Here is a 19681-nt window from a genome sequence, read left to right on the forward strand (position 1 = left end):
AGTGATTGTGAAATAAAAACAAACAAAGCTGGGGTAGCAGCTAAAATATGCTGCCATTTTTAATGCTGCAGGTCTCTTTTTAATATTTTTGCATTTAAAAACACGCATAATTCCTCCCCCGGTTGCACTCAACTCCTGAAGCAGCCTGAGTTGGACTCTGGACACGGCAGAAAAGAGTTTCATGTTTTAGATTTCCTTTGAGAACAACGTGACCGGGTGGACAGCAGGGGGAGGGCAGAAGGCTCCAGTGATTGAGAAATAAAGGGGTGGATAAGCTGACTTCAGCCAGTCTGCTGGTCAGAGCGGAGCGGAGCTCTGAGCGGCAACATGAAGTTCCTGGCGGTTCCCGTGCTGCTGCTGATCGGGGTCATGAAGTCACAGTGTGCAAAGGATGCTAGGTAACTATAGAAACGGCTCCTTTGATGCAATTCCAAAGCGAACAGCTAATGTATCATCAGCACCTTTTGGAAACCTGTTAAACGATGGACTCAGACCGGATTCTGAACAGTCGTTTCATCCTCCCTTCCACTCTTCACCTGTGACGTGCAGATTCTTCATCTCGGCTCCTGGAGTCTTCCACGTGGGGGTGAACGAGAAGGTGTTTGTTCAGATGGGACCGTCTCATCTGCACAGGCCCATCACTCTCTACCTGGAGCATGAAACCAACAACGCCCTCCTGTCCGAGAAGAAGATTGTCTCGTTCACGGAGATGGGGCAGGTTCAAACCGCTGAGCTGATGGTGAGAGGGCCCCTCCACTCAGAATAATGATCATTCAAAAGGTGCTGCGAGGTTTATCTTTTTCTCCGTTTCCAGCTGGATAGGACAAGGCTGACAAACCTCCAAAAAGATCCCCAACGCTGGCCCACCTACATCACGTTGGTGGCAGAGAGCTCTTCCTTTAATCAGAGGGAGAAAACCAGGGTTCTGGTGTCGAAACACAGGGGCAGCATCTTCATTCAGACCGACCAGCCCATCTACAACCCCGACCAGAAAGGTTACAGTGAAAAATGTTAAATAAAAGAAAGTGAAATCCATGTGAAAAGTCATTTACTCTGCTCTCCACTTGTAGTGAACTACAGGATATTTACCCTGGACCACACCTTCAGACCTCTTCAGGAAGTCTTCCACATATCCGTGTTTGTGAGTAGATCTCCTCTCACTTGCGGGAATTAAGAGAATTTTGGAACAAGAGGAAATTGCATTTCCCCTTTTTAAAATAACTAATAATGATGACAGAATGCAGCTGGAAATAAGATCATGAAGATCCTTAAAAGTGCAAGAGGAGGAATACTCAAGGGCACATTTCCAATTCCAGCAGTCTCTAAGTATGCACAACAGACTTAAAGCATGTAACAGATCAATCAAACGTGCACTAATGACGTGATGTTTCCACAGACTGGGCATTTGGAAGATAACAGCCCATTATGACGACGACGAAGAGAACGTGGCGTCCCGAGAGTTTAAAGTCCAACAGTTTGGTGAGCGGAATCCGTTAGTTATGTGTGTTATGTCCTGTTTAAGTGTCATTGATTCTACTTTTTATTTGTTTATTTATTTATTTACACACTCCAGTTTTACCCAGCTTCGAAGTGAACATCGCCACGAGGGGGCGCTACATCCTGTTATCCGAAAGAGACTTTGATTTCCGCATATCGGCCACGTAAGTTCTGGCAGAGAAACAACCCAAAATTCATTTGGTCCATGTGTGAGAGCAAACACATCTCCAGGATACTGAGCTCATTAGATATAGACATCATGACTTCAAACAGAATGTTTTCAAATCTTTTCCACAATTAGGCACTAAAAAACTGACAAGGCCCCAAATTCGTCTTTTGTAGATATTCCCATGGTGAGACTGTTAAAGGAGCTTACCACTGCTACTTTGGAGTGGTGGACAAGGACACCGGGTCTGGTCAAACCAGGAAGCCCACCATCATCCAAGGAATGGTTCTGACTGGCTCGGTGAGGGCCCGTCCAACGTCTCCAAATCTAAACTTGTCTCCCACTCAACTTGTCTCTCCTCACATGTACTTCACACACTGATTTCCTGCAGGTTCAGGATGGAACCGCAGGCGCCTCCTTCCTGCTTGCGGGGGTAGACCTGCACCTCCGAAAGCACATGAACCAAACGCTCAACAAACTGCAGGAAAGAGGGTCGCAGCTCTATTTGAGAGTCATCGTCACCAATGTGCAAAGTAAAGTTGCACTCCTTTCCTGCAAGAAACTAAACGTTGGACTTCCCATAAACATTTGTATGTCCTGGTCCAGGTGGTGAAATGCAGGAGGCAGAGGTTTACCTTCCTATCGTGTCCCAGAAATACATCATCGACCTTTCCCGCACTCGCTCTCACTTCCTCCCAGGATATCCGCTAGATGTGGTGGTAAGTGTGAACACAGAGGTGCACACGAGTGGGGCAGGTTGGACTCTAAAATCTGTTGCACTTGGTTCTTGCAGGCCATTTTGCGCTTCCCTGATGGCTCCGCAGCAGCCGGAGTTCCCGTAAACATCAAAGTGTCAACTTCAAAGAAATCTTGGCAAGGTCCTACCAACCAGCAGGGGGCAGTGTCGACTGTGTTTAACATCCCCAGTGTAAGCCAGATCACTGTGGAGGTAAGAAGAGAACTGGATGGAACGGCACCTTTCCCTCCCTCAAACCCAGTTTAACGCCGTCACTGTGGCTTCACCAGGTGTCAGCGGATGGAGTTCAGCAGCGGAAAGACTTTGAAAGAGCAAAGTCTCCCAGCAGCAGCTACCTTTACCTGAGTTACGCCAACAAGATCTACTCTGTGGGGGACCAACTGACTGTAGATTACAACAGCATCAACCCCCCAACGCAGGGCTTTATATACTACATGGTGAGGCATGTTCGGGAGCATCCATATATACTTCCATTTAGGGAAGAAAGCCTTTAAGCCCATCTGTTGTGTAGGTCCTGAGCCGCGGGGTCCTGAGAAAACAAGGCTCTCTCGGAATCGGCCTCTCAGTCAGAAACATCCTGCCGATAACAGTGGATCTGGTGCCATCCTTCCGTCTGATAGGGTACTACTACGATCAGAACGGGAACATCGTTGCTGACTCAGTGTGGGTGGAAGTCAGGGATAAATGTGAGATAAAGGTCAAGGTGAGTAAACAGAGGAGATAAGACTGCAGCCAGCGCAGACAGGAAGTAAACCAACATAACACAATCTTCCACTGCTCTAAATCATATTCAGTGAGGACGCGAGTGGACGTCTTACAGATATCGTCTAGTTGAGATTGGATTTTATCGTAATCAAGGTGATGTACAGAAGAAATCAATGTTTTCACTGTCTAGGTTGAACCGAAAGGGCCCTTCAGGCCTGCAACACACTCTGTGGTGGAATTTGATTTACATGGGCAGAGCAGCAGAGTGGCGCTGCTGGCTGTAGATAAAGCCTTCTACGGCCTCCATGCTGACAACAGACTGACCCCAAAGCAGGTGACAGCATCCCCTACCCTTGCTTCACATGCCCCTGTACAACACAGTAAACCCGAGCTGTTGCTCCCCGTGCGCAGGTCTTCTCTACCATGCAGTCGTATGACATCGGCTGCTCCTACAGCGGTGGAGCAGACCCTGGACGTGTCCTGACAGAGGCCGGCTTGTCTTTTGTGACTCACTCTCAGTCCAAATGGAAAGCGAGTAAGTGCTGTTAGCTTTTTGGCGGGGCCAGACACAGAGAAGATTACATTTGTAGGCTGATAACAAGTTGATTTAATACCAGCATAAAGCGCCTCGCACGTTTACATTAAAGGACAATCATGCCCAGTAGCTGCGCTGATGGAGCGAGTGAGGTTTTTCAAAGCTTTCTGATAAACAGCCTTGTAGTCACGTCTGATGCATTGGATACACTTCCTTAAGGCACATTTCTCAGACACCGCATTTAATTTAGATACTTTAATGACACCATTTAGTCCTTGTTACTATCGCTGGACCACACTCGTGGTCATGTTAGGGTCTGATCAATGAGAACTGTGACCCCAGCTGGCACCATGACAATGAGGTTAATGAATCTGTCAAAACAACAAACACACCTCACACCCACACCAACTGCCTGCATGTCCTATGTTAAGTGTACACATGTAATGAGGGAGATTTGATTCCTTTGTTTCTGCATTAACCCAAAAAACTACTGTATAACAACTGTAAATATTTTACACAACTTTTCCAGGTCTTGACTGCAAACTGCAACCTGGCCGACACAAGCGCTCGATAGACCCTGAGCAAGAAATGCTGAGCCTGAGTAGGACCTCATCACTATAAGGCTACATAACAAATAAGATGATTCAATGAGCTTTTGCTATGCATTGTCTCCTTCAGAGTACAATTATACGGATAAAAGCCTCCAAGAATGCTGCGCCAAGGGGTTTTCTCTCATCCCCATGAGGCGGACATGTGAGGAGCGAGCGCAGAGGATCTCCCTGATGGAGGGACAGTCTCCCTGTGTGGAGGTCTTCTTACATTGCTGCAGGGAAGGAGAGCGTCTGCGGAAGCAGAAGATGAAGGAGGATGCCAGGAAGGGGCTGGGCAGGAGTAAGCTGTAATACCTGTTTGAGCACCTGGGGGGTCAGAGGTACATTACAAAAACTTTATTTTCTCGCTCACAGCTACGAGTGTCGATGAGATCGAGGAGTTCTTTTTGGACTCGGCTGCTCAGTACATCCGGCGATATTTCCCTCCAAGCTTTGCCTTCACGGAATTTGATGTTAATGACAAAGGAAGGCAAGTGAAAATGCACAATATCCACCTTGGAAACTAACCATTTGTAGCCCCCCCCCCCCCTTTCCCCATTCCCTTTGAAGCTGCATTGATTAAAGGAAAAATCGATATTTTAGGTACACTTTGGCTCTACCTGATTCCATCACCACATGGGAGCTTCAGGTCATCACTTTGTCTGCAGCCACAGGTGACAACAATGGCCTGTGGCTCATGGATTTGTTTTTCTTCTCATTAAACAAGTTTCCTTCTTCTGTCCTCCAGGTTTCTGTGTAGCCGAGCCAACTGATATCAGGGCCTTCAAGGATACCTTTGTCAGTCTCAGACTGCCCTATTCTGTCAGGAAATATGAGCAACTAAGCATCGCACCAGTTATTTACAACTATGGCTTGGAGCCAATACAGGTGAGCGCCGCTGATGTCGACAGGAAGTTGAAGGGCAGAGGGTTAAAATCTGTCTTCTGCACCCTTGTAGTTGGCAGTTCACATGGAACAGAGCGAGGGGCTCTGCTCCCCCGGTTCAGCCACCTCCACATCTTTTGTTAACGTCGCCGTGGAGCCGCAGTCTTCCAAGTTTGTCTCCTTCTCTGCCGTTCCCATGGTTACTGGCTCAATCCCCATTAAAATACGCCTCTATGATGTGGAGAACAACATGGGGATAGATGCAGTGGAGAAGACTTTAAATGTCTGGGTGAGTGAGTATTAAATTAACTTCTGGTCATTTTTGGTAGTATGAAAGTGTTGCGTGGACACTTAAATAAAACTTTAGATTGACTTTAAACATGCTGGTTTTTCACAACTTTATCAAGATCTTACAGTGGATTTGAAGAATTTAAATAAAATCTGTACAACTTACTAAGAACAAATTAAATCGGGGGCCACTAAAATAAGGTTTTCAAAACATGAGATATTGTTTTTGTGTGTACTGTATAATATTAGTAAAATGTTGCTATTTTTTCTTTTATATATATGGAAGAAGTGACAAATTAATATTCCTGTATTTGTCATTATTCGTTGTAGACATTTGACTGTTTTTGCATGTAATGTCAAAATGTAGGAAAGGTATTGATTTGTATTTTTAGTTTTTTCCAATTTTTTTTGCAGACAGAAGGACAAGAGAAGAGAGAAGATCAAACAAGAATTTATAAGTTGAACGGTAAGATTTTGCGGGGCTTTTTAAATACACTATATGGTTTAATGTTATTTTGCTCTATTAATTGGTGGCACTGTGATTTTCTTGCTATTTTATTTTCCTGTCTGCTTTTGAATAAATGTTCGCGTGTGTGTATTTTCAGGAAGGAACGCCCAGAGTATCACCCTCGATGGAACGATACCAGATGAAACAGTCCCCGAATCTCAATCAAACATCTTTATCACAGCAGAAGGTGTGTGCTGTTAAACACACACACACACACACACACACACACACACACACACACACACACACACACACACACACTTCACGGGCCCTTGTGTTGCTCTCTGACAGAGGACGGCTTCACCCTCCAACGTGCAATGAGCCTCCTGTCTCCTGAGAAGGCTGCGGAACTGATCGTGTTACCGACTGGATGTTTGGAGCAGACCATGGTGAAGCTGGCTCCTACAGCTTCAGCCATCCGCTACCTTGACCTGAGTAATCAGTGGTCTAAACTGTCCGTTAACGCCAGAGATAAAGCCCTTGATAATCTGGAGAAAGGTAGGCCAGCGGGTGTTAAGCTAAACCCTTGTTTATATTGAAAGGTTAAACGCAATGAATAAAGTTAGCGCAAACAAAGAAGGGAAAAATAACTTTCTAACACCAAACAGAATTTAAAATGGTGCTGTGGATGTGAACTAGCAGTGTTTTAAACAAGCATTACTTTCTTTACCAGGTTACATACACATTTTAGGAAAGAAAGACAAAAGATCTGGAGCTTATGGAACATTCGCAAATTCGCCATACAGTAACTGGTGAGCTTTCAATGCTTCCAGCCATAAAGTAGGCCTGAGCTTGGCCTGTATCTCATAAATGCCTTCTGTTTAACAGGATGACTGCACTGATGGTGAAAGTTCTCTCAATGATAGCAGAGCGTCAGGGTGAGGCCATCGGGTTGCAGGGCAGGAAAACTAGATTTGTGCCGTTAGAGGAGATCAGACACTCAGTCAGGTACCTTCTGTCTGTACAGAAGGACTTCGGCTCCTTTGGTGACCCGCATCCAGTCAAAAACATAGGAGTTCTGGTAATCGCCACTCCTGACCTGTTTTCATTTATAATGACATTTGATTTAAATGCGTCGGTTTTTCATCGCAGCATGGCGAAAATGGGAAAGCATCTATGACGGCGTTCATAGCGCTTGCTCTTCACCGATCCCGTCAGTTCCTGTCGACTGAAGATAAAGATAAAGTGGTGAGACGATAAAAAGAGTTCTGGGATTTCCCCAGTCACTCAGTCTGGCGTTCAGCTGTAATCTAATCATCTTGCGCCATGTAGCAATGCTTTTATTGCCTTTGCTACCAAGCATTCCACAAAACAAAGCCGACTTTGTGTTTATTTGTTTGAAGGATGTAAGCATTGCAAGAGCAACGAATTACCTCCTGTCACAAATGGAGAAGCTCAACCATCCCTACGCCGTCGCCATAACAGTGTATAGCCTCGCAGTCTGTCTACCGAAGGAAACGGATCACTCAGCCTCCTGGGAAAAACTCACAGCGTTGGCAACGAGAGGCAGGTCAAATGGAAACAACCGACCAGAACTGCTCACGAGAATAACACAGATCAGTTTTAGACTGGACGTCTACTTGAGCAACATTCTGTTAGCTAGTCCTCTCTCATGTATGTGCGCTCGGAACCGTCTTGAGCGTTTTCTCATTTCCAGGGGAAAATGGCTGCTACCTGTGGACGACTGACCCAAGCCGGGACAATCAGAAGGCAGCCACAGCCATTACAGTAGACAGCACGTCCTACGCCCTTCTAGCTGCAGTGAAACTTGGGAAGATTGAGTTTTCAGACCAAATAGCTTGTTGGCTAACCACCCAGGAAAACTATCTCGGAGGTTTCAAATCGTCTCAGGTGATGAAGAACCTGAGATTCATTCAACTACCTCAGAGACATTCTGACACGTTCTTCTTGTCCAGGACACCCTCAATGCTTTGGATGCTCTTGCGGAGTACTCGCTGACGAAGTCTGCCCCTCCCGAAGTGAACGCAGTGGCAGAGTTCACCGTCCAGGGAAGGAATGATGTCATACGGCTGGAGCTGGAGAACAGGAAAAGCCGCGTGGAAACGAACCTGAAGGTACCGATCACCATCCAAAATGTTCTCTGCTAAATGATTCAACTTCTCATCCCTCTCTCCCTCCCTCCCCTGGCGGTCGTTGCAGAAATTTGCAGGGAACCAGATTAAGGTGCATCTGACGGGAAATGGGAACATCAAGTTAAAAGTAAGATGAAATTCATGTCTGGAAAATAGAGGTACAGAAAATACCCATCCATTAATGTCAATTTTCAGGTTTTAAAATCTTACTATCTGATGCAACCGAAGAGTGAGTGTAACAAGGTGTCCATCAGCGTCACGGTGGAGGGGAAGGTTCAGTACACAGGTGAGTTTACGACAGACTCCAACTAATCACAAACAGGAAATAACACGAACATTCCTCCACAGATCAAATCATTGACGACTATAACTATTACGATGAGTACACGGGCATCGAGAACATAGAGACAAGCGGGGGGACTCGAAACAGGAGGGACGCTGACAACAGCGTGGCCGCGGGTGAAACAGTCACCTACCACATCTGTGTCAGGTTAGTTGGTGAGATCTCTGCCACAGTGTCAACGCTGTGTTTGTGTGTCTGGATGTTTTCTGCTCTGTTGTGCAGTCATAGCGTCCACAGAAACCTCTCAGGAATGGCCATTGCTGACATCACACTTCTGAGCGGATTCGAGGTTGAAACTCAGGACATGGACAAGGTAGCTGGCCTCCGTTTGTTTTGGATATTGAAACACGATCTAATAGTAATGAGATATGATGGAACTTAATGGTCTTTGATTCTTTCCTTCTAGCTGAAAGCAAAACCTGAAAAATACATTTCCCATTATGAGCTTTCTCATGGAAGAGTGCTGATCTACTTCAATCGGGTGGGACTGAAGCACCGTTTGTGTGTGCACGTCATCATTGTTGATCAAACTTAATTACATCTTCTGCTGCAGCTCTTTCAGAATGAGGAATGCATCAGTTTTGACGCGCAACAGAAAGTCCCTGTCGGCCTCTTACAGCCTGCTGCAGCTGTTTTTTATGATTATTATGAACCAAGTAAGATCACAATTCATTTTAGGCAATTTTTCGGAAGCTTAAATGCTCATTTTGGTGCATCTTTATGGACTGCGTCTGCTTTTCTTGCAGGTATACAGTGCACTGTGTTCTACTCTGCCCCCAAACGAAGCAAGCTGATCTCCAAACTGTGTTCAGAGGATGTGTGCCAGTGTGCAGAAAGTAAGTCATCCCTCCTAAAACCGGGGGGGAGAGGGAAACCAACTGAGTAGCCAAATTTCAGATTTATCTAAAAAATCTTTCAATTTTTTAGGACCTTGTCATAAACTAAAAAACACTTTCCAATCACAAAGTGGACGGTACATCAAGAAGAGTGATCGGTTGCAGCACGCTTGCTTCATACCAACTGTGGATTATGGTACAAAGAGAGCCCTTAAAAAATATAGGAATTTCCCATCTTACTCCTCAAATCACATGCAAAAGAATCCTTCAATGAGGAGATGCTCTTGTGTCATTTCAGCCTATATCGTTGAAGTCTTTAACATTTCCATGAAGAGTAATTTTGAGGTGTACGAGGCGAGGTTAAAGGATGTGCTCAGAACCCGTGAGTAAACTCCCATCACGCTACTTATAGCATTGACGCAATTACATACTACAGAATGAAAATATTCTGTTCAGATGGAGACGTCTCAGTGAAAGTGGATTCTGTCCGGGTGTTTCTGAAGAGGGGTCAGTGCAAAGCCAACTTGGACCTGGGGAAAGAGTATCTGATCATGGGAAAAGATGGCTCCACAAGGGACTCCAGAGGAATGTGAGTGAAGCTTCCGCGTGTGACACATCTCGTGTCTTTGCACAGCGATTGTTCTGGTTTTGAACCCCCTCCTTTGCGTGCAGGATCCAGTATCTGCTGGAGTCAAACACTTGGGTTGAAAGGAAGCCTCTGCCAATCGACTGCAGAAAATCGGCACACAAACAAGCTTGTAAAGAGTTTTTTGCATTTACAGTCGAGTACAAGTTAAATGGCTGCAGACAGTGAGACAGCGAAGTCTGAATTTGCTCTTTCCTTTTCAGTCTGTAGCTTGTTTCTTGTATTCAGCACTGAGCTGTGCTCACATCACTGTGTTTTTCCTCCTCCTACCAGCCCACAATTGATAGTGTGATTTGCAATCAGTCTATTAATGTGCCTTTAATAATTCATGTTTAAATAAAACCATCCTCATAACTTGTTTTATGTAATCCAACATCCTTGTGTTGAATAAGAGATGAGTGGTTGAGTAGTTTGGGGTTCCCAAATGCACGAACGAAGCAGCCCAGTTGGACAGGAGCTGGATTTTCCACTTAGACATGTTGCAGACAATTTTGAAGGAAAGGGGGTAAAAAAAAAAGGAGGAGGAAGGGAGCCTTGGGTGGGGGTGAGGTTCATACTGTGAGGGTGGGGTGGCGAGGAACAGGCGAGGGCTTATGCACTTACAGTATATTATTCCAATCTCTGAGGCCGGGTCCAACGTAAGCAACGCTGGAGTACTGACCATCACTTCAATCACAGCTGGATCAGTGCTGCCACTGTTTCCAGCTCCTGCATCTGGACAGTTCATTACAGCAACATAAAAAAAAGCCACACAATCTCATTTTAGTGAGTTCTGAGCAGCTGACGGTAACCGCTCATGTAGTAAATAAATAAAAAAGATTTTTTGCCTTCTAGTCTGGTGGCTTTTTGAAGTGTAATAAATGCGTTATTACTCGCTCAGTGACAGCAACGCAGCACAGCCTCACCACCTCTGACGGACCCGATGTGCCTGCTCAGCATCATTCTGAGGAAGTCTGAACTGCACCACCAGGTGTGTTTTGTTAGGTTGAGCTGCAGAAGGTGCACCTCCAGTCATTCTTCTAGAGGCCAGCGCAGGGTCAGCCCTTTGAGGGTGGTCCACGGTGCTGGAAGGTGTGGAGTGAAGCTGCCAGCAGATGGAGGCTCTGATGGAACAGGACCACCCAATATCCGCTCCAGGCTACCCTGACAATCGCTCACTTTTCGTCCTGATACCAAGGCAGCTATAACTTTAATGAAAAATGCAGGAAAAAGGTGCATAAAAAAACGTCAGCCACGATGGTGTCATTAAAAAAGAAATATTTGCTCGTATGCAAGGACGGGGGTTCAAAAATCTACGGCATTCTGATTAACCAAAGAAGTTACTTTAGCTTTTTAAATTGACCCACAACCATGTTGACAAAGTAATAAATGTGCATTAGAAGAGAAGTTTGAAAGGTTTGGGCATTTTTAACTAAATGGTTGCAGTCAGTACTAAAGGTCATCCAACATGTGATTGCGTAATCCTCCTACTGATGTTGCTAGAGGAGTTTTATTTGTTGGGTGTACTGTATATACAGTATGTATATATAGCTTTAAAATGCTTTCATAGATGTCGTTTCAGCAGGAAAGCTGAGGTGAAATGGCATTTCTGCCTGATTTGCGTTAAACCCTTAATATTATTCTCCTCATGTGGTTTACAAAAGGTGGGATGGTGGGTGGCCCCCTGGTCAAAGATCCAGAGGTCTCACAGACCATTCCTTAAATCCGCTTGATATTTGGTCACTTACATAACTCCAATGTTGTTACATCTCATTACTTCCAACAGACGGCTGATTCATACGGCGAGAGGTTCCTGTCCACTCGAACTGGCGCTGAATACTCGCAGTGTTGAGCCATTCCAGCTGAATCATGATTCTCAGGCAGGGATTGATTCAATCAAAACTGCACCTACGTGACAAGGTTGAGACAAGTTGGTTCAGAACCAACAGCTGCACCATTCAAACTCTATGATCCTAAAAGGAACACGTCTCAGCTACTTTTGGATAAAACCCCAGTTTAATATTGGTGACAGTCCTTTTATTGTTTTGATTCCAAGTGTTTGCACCAGTGGAATTGTTAATTACTTGTCAAAAAACTGACCTGCAGGTACATGAAGAGGGTGTAACCATGCCGGCGATTAAATTTTACGTGCAAATCCGTGTAAAATTCCAGTCTTTTTGTGGGTTCAATGCAAATATTTTCCCTGGTGGTTGAGCGAGTGGGGCCAGTAGGTGTGGAGGTGGGTGGGGAGGTGGGTGGGGGGTCTTAAGTAGGCGCTCACTTTATCACTCTCCTCCTTTCTAGTGTCGTCCTTTCTCTCACATCTCTCCTCTCAGATCACATCCCATCATATTTATTCGAGCCGTTCAGGCAGTCGGATGGACACAAAGACGAAGACAAAGCCGAGAAGCAGAGTATCGTTCTGGTAAGTGGAAGGTTTGATGTGGTCAACTTGACCCGTTTAAGCTGGACCTGGAATTCTGTGTGTGCTGATGCTTCAACAGTGATGAATGTGTTTAAGATCTGATGTTTGGTTCAGCAGTGGACGGTTCCGAATGGCAGGTAAAAGGGAGACATCCTTTTGATTCATCTACTATTTTCTCGTCCAGGTAGACAGATGCTACTGCGACAGTTTACACTTTTATCTCTCTTTTTTAATATCTCAGTTTTTGTCACAGCCAGTGAGTCCGTTATTTCAGGCAACACATTTAAAGTTGCCTTGCCAATGACGCGCAGCATCTCAATACATCTGCAGTCTCGCAGATTGACTCCTCTCAGACTCTAAATATTTTTGTGAGCGGTTTTATGACTTGCGGGTGGAGAGGATTATATAAGTTTCTGTATAGTGAAAGACATACAGTGTCTCACGGTTCTATACAGTGATACACTGTTGCCTGTAGACGCCTGGTACTTCCTACTCGAGTCGCCGTCTTCCTTCCTGTTTAAAGTCAAACCATTGACTGAAAACATTGCAACTTGACGGCCCTCTCGCTTTGATTTTTTATCCATTATTTTGTTCAGTTTCAACACTTTTTCACTCTAGATTCTATTACAGCTGCATAAATGGATGCAAGCCTTAATTATACTACGTTTTTGTCATGTCGATTTTCAAGATTTAATTAAAAATGGGAACTTTGTGAATGTGAAGCTGGTTGAGAAGGAGCAGACAGCAGGATCCATTTTGTTAAAAAAAAGCAACAAAAGATGACCTGACAAAGATCTGATAGACTTGATGCACCCATACCTCACTTTTGTGTCTCTTTTGTTTGTTTTTCTGCAGAGTACTTTAGAAAGGAGTTCCTAATTTTTCTGTCTCTGGATTTCACTCTGAGCCCGAGATGCTGTTTACTCTTGGACTTCTCCTCCTTCTCACCCCATTTCCATCATTCCAATCCACATCCAATGAGAGGAGAAACCCAGCAGGAAGCGATGTGACCAAACTTAATGCCGCTTTCACCCCGTCGAAACCGAAAACCACTGCAGCCCCCCCCAAAAAGGCCGTTCCCACAACCCTAAAGCCAAGCACAGTCAATCAAACAGTTTTGCCTGCTCCTGCGACCGCCAAAAGCAAACCCAGCCCATCAGTAATCCAAACCACTCCGTCAGTAGCAGTAAAGTCTACTCCCGCCAGTGGCACCATCGCCAACAAAGACAAGCATGCAGTAGCAGTTAATCAAACTGTTTCCACAAAATCCCCTTCAGCTACTAATGTGAAGGTTCTCAGAGACAAGCCCGCCACCGCTGGAGCCCTAAACCTTCAGTCAGCGTCCACAAAGTCTGCCTCAAACCACAGTGCTAAAACCACCAAAGACAAACTCCAACCTGTGCTCAATCAGACCGTTACAGTCAAACCTCCCTTGGCCAATGATGGGAAGTCTCCAAAAGAGAAGACTGCCCCCACTGGAGGTCCAACTCTTCAGTCAGCATCCACAAGGTCTGCATCAACAAACAGCATCAAAACCACCAAAGACAAACTCCAACCTGTGCTAAATCAGACCGTTACAGTCAAATCCTCTTCAACCAGTGATGGGAAGACTGCCAAAGACAAACCCGCCCCCCCTGTGGTTCAAAATGTTCAGTCAACATCTCCAAAGACAGGCCCTGCCAGTGGTCAGAAAGTTGCCAAAAACAAGTCAGCACCCTCAGTCAATCAGACTGTTGTAGATAAATCTCCATCCAGCAGCGACGCAAAGAAGGTTGCAGCAGTTCCAGCTGCTCCAACAAAGAACATAACAGCTGGAGGTTCTGCAGTAACATCTGCTAATCAAGCAGCTTCAAACAGCAAAGACATAACTCCAAAAGAGAAGCCTGCCGCAGCACAACAGATCCAGGTGGTCATCAGTGATGGCTGTGAGTCAGTCAACATTAAGGAGCAGGAGTTGAAGCTGAAGCCCGGAGCTCCTTTGGTTATGACCCATAAGATCAGCTTGTTGCCCGGTGGCTGTTCAGGGGGGTGTGAGACTGAGATGAGTGCCCTGAAGGAGCGTGTGGCCCGCTTGGAAAAAGAGATGTCCTCCCTAAAGGATAACTGTAGGATATTCTGGTTCTATTAGATCCAACTTTTCATACGATCATTTCATAACTTGCTTTTGTTGTTTTGCAGGTCCGTGTTCTGTCAACTGTCCAAATGACTGTAGTGGCAATGGGGAATGCCAGAAGGGGAAATGTGTCTGCCAGCAGGGGTTCATGGGGCCAGACTGCAGCAAGTGTGCCCAAGGAGCTGAGTGTATCAAAAGTAAGTGGGGGGAAAAATCATCTAAATTTACTAAAGAGTCCTTGACAGGAACATGTATTAATGCTGTTTCAGAAGCTGTCAAAGGAAAGGCCAAATCAACAGGGAAGACAGTGACAGTGCAAGGAGAAAAAGACAAAAGCAGTGCCCAGACCAAAGGAGAGAACACTCTCTCACAGGACAAGGAGGAGAAGAAGGTTACGGAAGGAAAGAACACTCTCTCACAGGGCAAGGAGGAGAAGGTTACGGAAGGAGAGAACACTCTCTCACAGGGCAAGGAGGAGAAGAAGGTTACGGAAGGAAAGAACACTCTCTCGCAGGGCAAGGAGGAGAAGAAGGTTACGGAAGGAAAGAACACTCTCTCGCAAGGAAAGGAGGAGAAGAAGGTTACGGAAGGAGAGAACACTCTCTCACAGGGAAAGGAGGAAAAGAAGGTTACGGAAGGAAAGAACACTCTCTCGCAAGGAAAGGAGGAGAAGAAGGTTACGGAAGGAAAGAACACTCTCTCGCAGGGCAAGGGGGAGAAAACAGTTACGGAAGGAAAGAACACTCTCTCGCAGGGCAAGGAGGAGAAGAAGGTTACGGAAGGAAAGAACACTCTCTCGCAAGGAAAGGAGGAGAAGAAGGTTACGGAAGGAAAGAACACTCTCTCGCAAGGAAAGGAGGAGAAGAAGGTTACGGAAGGAAAGAACACTCTCTCACAAGGAAAGGAGGAGAAGAAGGTTACGGAAGGAAAGAACACTCTCTCGCAAGGAAAGGAGGAGAAGAAGGTTACGGAAGGAGAGCACACTCTCTCGCAAGGAAAGGAGGAGAAGAAGGTTATGGAAGGAAAGAACACTCTCTCGCAGGGCAAGGAGGAGAAAACAGTTATGGAAGGAAAGAACACTCTCTCGCAAGGAAAGGAGGAGAAGAAGGTTACAGAAGGAAAGAACACTCTCTCACAGGGCAAGGAGGAAAAGAAGGTTATGGAAGGAAAGAACACTATCTCGCAGGGAAAGGAGAAGAAGGTTATGGAAGGAGAGAGCACTCTTTTGCAGGGGAAGGAACAGAAGAAGGTTACTGAAATCAAAGATGCTGATGCTAAACCCAAAGTGACTACCGGAACTTTCACTAAACTGAGTCTCAGTAAAACACAAACAAAGCAAGAAGTTTCGACAAAGAAAACACCTACTAAAGACTCTGGAGCAGCAAAGACCACTCACCCAACTGTTTCTCAGGTTCAAGTGAAGCATGATAAAGGAAACCAAGAGGAATCCCGCAAAGAAAAAACAGTGACAGCTTCTAAAAAGGTACAAAAACCTGAAGTAAAACTTGGAACTACCAGCAAAACATATTCTAATTCTGAACAGTTAAAAGATGAACCTCAAACAAACAGAACCCAGAGTAATGTAAAGACATCAACTAGTTCCTCAAAAACCTTGATAATTCTGTCCAAAAGTGTTGGAACTAAAAAAAAAGTAGAGAAGGAGTCTTCGGAGCACTCTACTCTACCGGAGAAGAGTGTTGTTCAATCAGTTGGCCAGAAAAACATCAAGAAGGTCAAAGGAGATGCAATGCCTTCGCAATCCACTGACAACAAAAGCACTGAAGTTATCAAAACTGTAAAAGACACAGAAGACAAAGTTTTACAGAGGAGTCAGGATTTAGTTAATGGTACAGGGGTGTCAATATTGAGTGAGGGTCAGGACACGCGGGACAAAACAACAACGCAAGGCTCTGGCAGTGTGAGGGTTCTGGGAGGATCTGGATTAGGTTCGGTGAAGGTTGCCAATGTCTCCTCCTACAGCTTCACTCTCATGTGGTCAGCACCACAAGGAATGTTCAAAAACTTCACATTGATCAGGACAGAATCGTTGACAGAAGGTACCCAGGTTGATCATGAGGAGTTTGAGGAGGAGACTTTTGAAGAAGTCAAGACTTACACGATAAAGAACACAACGGCTAGAGTCCAGGTACCGACTGAAAGCAGCAACACCACTGTGGTGTCTGAGTCAAGAGGCAAAGCTGAAACCAGAAGAATCTCCATGGTGATCCCTGGAAACGTGCGCTCTGTGGAGTTCAGCAACCTTCGGCCAAACACAGCGTATGTCCTTCAAATCTACGGCAGTGCAGCACAGAGGAGGTCAAAGATCCACAGAGTAACCACAGTCACAGGTAAAGTCTGTCAATGTTGTCCACTATAGGTCAGCAATGCAGATGGAAACAGTCCCCTCTTCTCTCTCCAGGTCCAGAACCAGCCACAGAGATGGTTTTCAGTAATGTGACAGAGTCCTCCCTCAGTGTTTCCTGGTCCAAACCAAAGACAACGTACGCGGCCTTCCGGATCACATACACCAACATTGTCACAGGTCTGTTCGAATGCTGACAGTACCCGAGATACAACAAAACACTCAATAATTGATCAATCAACAAATACTAATTGTCTTTATTTACCTGTGCTGATTAGGAGAGTACCATTATGTGACCGTGAGCTCTCAGCAATCTCATGTGGTTCTCACCAAGTTATCTGTCGGAACCTCCTACATAGTTTCTGTCATGGCTACACAAGGCAGAACCCAGAGTGATGCTCTAACATCCATCATAACCACAGGTACACTTTCATGAGTTTACAGTGTAGACAGACCTGTTAACCTTTACTCAGGAAGTACTTGTGAGGGTATGGTTCAAGAGCCTGCGCAGGTAACTGGGGTAGCTACAACGCACAATTTTAGCCTTGTGTTTCTTCTCTTGGCAGTACCCGCCCCTCCAACACATCTTAGAGTCGTCAACGTGACAGATACCAAAGCTCTGCTGCAATGGACCCCCAGTTTGGGAAAAGTAGATCGCTTCATCATCAGCTATGAGTCCTCCAAGAGTGAGTGTGGGCGATGAAACGAGTTAATGAAAACACGTGAACGGAAAAGCCGAGTCTGATGAACTCTCCTTTTACCACAGCTCCTAATGTGACCGTGACTGTGATGTTGTCTGGGAACTCGGTGGAACACCAGCTGAGAGGCCTGCAGAGAGGCACCGTGTACACAGTTAAAGTCCTGAGTCAGAAGGACAGTCACCAGAGCATGGCCGTCTCAACCACATTTACCACTGCTAATTGTAAGATCAAAGAAGAGATGAACATTTCTACCAGATGTGTCAGCTAAACACTTTTGCTTCTATGTTCCTCAGTGGTCAAAGCCAGTGAGGTCAGCGCCCGCTACGCAGTGATCGTCTGGAGAACCTCCACAGTCGTCTACCATAGCTACAGGCTGATCTACCAGGTGGCTGGAGAGGAGACAAAGGTGAAGGTCTAAGCAGAAGCACTAACCAGTGCAGTAAAGGATAGAAAGAAGTGTAGATTAACTCCTGTTTCTTCATCAGGAGGTGATCTTGGATGGAACCATGACAGAGTATAAGCTGACAGGCCTGCTGCCAATGTCGCGTTACATTGTTCTGGTTCAGGGAGAGAGAGATGGCCGCTACACATCTATAGTCACAACAGAATTCATCACTGGTATCTTTTTTTTTTAATTAAAAATTAAATTATCAGTATCTCCGTAATATTTCATTTGTTTGCTTTTTTGTCGTTCAGGCAAACTACGGTTCCCCTTCCCTACTGATTGCTCCCAGGAGCTACTCAACGGAGCTCTGGAGTCAGGGGAGGTGGACATCTACCCCCAGGGAAAAGAGGGACGGTCGGTCCGCGTGTATTGTGACATGGAGACCGATGGAGGCGGCTGGACAGTGAGGACAAACTGCTGCATTCTTCAACTTTGAATGGGAAGAAAGTGGAAGAATGACGATGTGATGTGTGTTCCTAGGTGTTCCAGAGGAGGATGAATGGAAGGACGGATTTCTACAGAACCTGGACTGAGTACAGCGCCGGATTCGGAAACCTCAGTGAAGAATTCTGGCTCGGTAAAGTTGATGCAGGATTTTCTTATCTCAATCATTTTAATTTTCTTTTTTTAAATCTTTATTTTCGGCTATTTCAGGAAATGACGTTCTCTACAACCTGACCAGCATCGGCCCCATGAGTCTGAGAGTGGATATGCGATATGGAAATAAAACTGTTTATGCTCACTATGCTAACTTCTCCATCGATTCAAAGGAGAGGCACTACACTCTGACAGTGTCTGGTTACACCGGAAATGCAGGTGACAATTTTAGTGAGGAAGACACCCAATGGTAGAAATAATAAGGCCAAGTAATGCACCACCACCCCTGGCTGTTGAACAGAAACTTGGTTAGAAGTCCGGTTAGCTTTATATTCTGGAACATAACTGATGCATTGTGGCCCAAGGACATGAGCCACAGTGGAAGTAAGGAAAGATGAGGAGGAGAAATAATCTTTCTTTTGCTCTGTCAGGTGACTCCATGAGGTACCATAACAGCCGTCCATTCTCATCTTGGGACAAGAACCCTGATCCTCTGGGAATCCACTGTGCCAGGGCTTACATGGGAGGCTGGTGGTACAAGAACTGTTACAAGACCAACCTCAACGGTATTTACGGGGCCAACCATAACAATCAGGTACGGCTGATCCCCTGCAGAGGTGACCTTCTGTCACCCACCACAACAGTGATTGTTCTCACCTTTTCTTTCTGTGTTCTTCACAGGGAATCGTCTGGATAGACTGGAAAGGGAAAGATGTCTCCATTCCCTTCACTGAGATGAAGTTCAGACCATCAAGGTTCTCTCCTGCAACTCATGACTAAGCACCCAGCAGTCCTTGCGGGTTTTCAACCTTAAACCCTGACAGTTGTCACATAGTTCCACTTTCAGCACCCTTAGCTTGATTTGTATGTTTTTTTTCCCTCTGGAAATATCACAACGGAACAGGGCACATCGCCCAGTTCCCTGTTGTATACATTTCTACTCTTGTGCCTCTGATGTCGTGGTACATCACCTCACAGCTACTGTATTGAAATATGCACTGTCTCATTGTATTGAAATAAATGTGGCTAATGTGGGTCTAAAGCTTGTTTCTCTTTTTTTCTACATTGGTTGCCTCACAGATATGCTTAAATGTTAACATAAACTATAGCGACTGCCAATGCTCAACCACACTGATATGTTATCGTGCCCTTCGCCGTGTTTATGGGGCTGTCTGTTGTTACATGTGGGCCACATCCATTTTAATCTACG

General features: G+C 45.5%; 2 protein-coding genes across 2 annotated transcripts; both read left to right on the forward strand.

The window, feature by feature from the left end:
* The first annotated feature begins 240 nt into the window (after window positions 1–240).
* c4b (complement 4B (Chido blood group)) lies at window positions 241–10207 on the forward strand. The gene is made up of 41 exons (XM_057045282.1): window positions 241–398; window positions 550–739; window positions 815–995; window positions 1071–1141; window positions 1238–1326; window positions 1397–1479; window positions 1574–1661; window positions 1840–1963; window positions 2055–2196; window positions 2270–2382; window positions 2457–2612; window positions 2690–2857; window positions 2932–3123; window positions 3316–3459; window positions 3537–3660; window positions 4190–4261; window positions 4339–4551; window positions 4626–4740; window positions 4854–4924; window positions 4999–5138; window positions 5209–5424; window positions 5838–5889; window positions 6029–6118; window positions 6223–6429; window positions 6605–6683; window positions 6760–6952; window positions 7024–7119; window positions 7275–7437; window positions 7589–7782; window positions 7848–8006; window positions 8092–8151; window positions 8220–8310; window positions 8373–8514; window positions 8590–8680; window positions 8774–8848; window positions 8921–9023; window positions 9114–9203; window positions 9295–9399; window positions 9502–9585; window positions 9660–9792; window positions 9876–10207. Exons 1-41 carry the CDS (start codon window positions 328–330, stop codon window positions 10015–10017), a joined length of 5112 nt encoding a protein of 1703 aa, XP_056901262.1. The 5' UTR covers window positions 241–327; the 3' UTR covers window positions 10018–10207.
* Window positions 10208–12842: 2635 nt separating this feature from the next.
* On the forward strand, window positions 12843–19524 carry LOC130533167 (tenascin-N-like). The gene is made up of 14 exons (XM_057046379.1): window positions 12843–14358; window positions 14432–14563; window positions 14636–16714; window positions 16786–16908; window positions 17007–17150; window positions 17295–17414; window positions 17495–17650; window positions 17723–17835; window positions 17915–18047; window positions 18126–18277; window positions 18355–18451; window positions 18529–18690; window positions 18903–19066; window positions 19153–19524. The coding sequence occupies exons 1-14, from the start codon at window positions 13167–13169 to the stop codon at window positions 19249–19251; spliced, it is 4866 nt and encodes a 1621-aa protein (XP_056902359.1). The 5' UTR covers window positions 12843–13166; the 3' UTR covers window positions 19252–19524.
* The last annotated feature ends 157 nt before the right edge of the window (window positions 19525–19681 follow it).

Source organism: Takifugu flavidus, chromosome 10 (genome assembly GCF_003711565.1).
Source record: "Takifugu flavidus isolate HTHZ2018 chromosome 10, ASM371156v2, whole genome shotgun sequence".
NCBI lineage: Eukaryota > Metazoa > Chordata > Actinopteri > Tetraodontiformes > Tetraodontidae > Takifugu > Takifugu flavidus.

What these genes read in the sequence shown, in the direction of transcription:
- LOC130533167 (XM_057046379.1), top strand. Translation starts at nt 13,167, where the DNA reads ATGCTGTTTACTCTTGGACTTCTCCTCCTTCTCACCCCATTTCCATCA. An exon ending in AGGAGCTGAGTGTATCAAAA is followed by an intron (nt 14,564 to 14,635) that starts GTAAGTGGGGGG and finishes ATGCTGTTTCAG; the next exon opens with AAGCTGTCAAAGGAAAGGCC. An exon ending in TGGCTGGAGAGGAGACAAAG is followed by an intron (nt 17,836 to 17,914) that starts GTGAAGGTCTAA and finishes TTTCTTCATCAG; the next exon opens with GAGGTGATCTTGGATGGAAC.
- c4b (XM_057045282.1), top strand. Translation starts at nt 328, where the DNA reads ATGAAGTTCCTGGCGGTTCCCGTGCTGCTGCTGATCGGGGTCATGAAG. An exon ending in TCTTCCACATATCCGTGTTT is followed by an intron (nt 1,142 to 1,237) that starts GTGAGTAGATCT and finishes TAATGATGACAG; the next exon opens with AATGCAGCTGGAAATAAGAT. An exon ending in AGGGCTTTATATACTACATG is followed by an intron (nt 2,858 to 2,931) that starts GTGAGGCATGTT and finishes TCTGTTGTGTAG; the next exon opens with GTCCTGAGCCGCGGGGTCCT.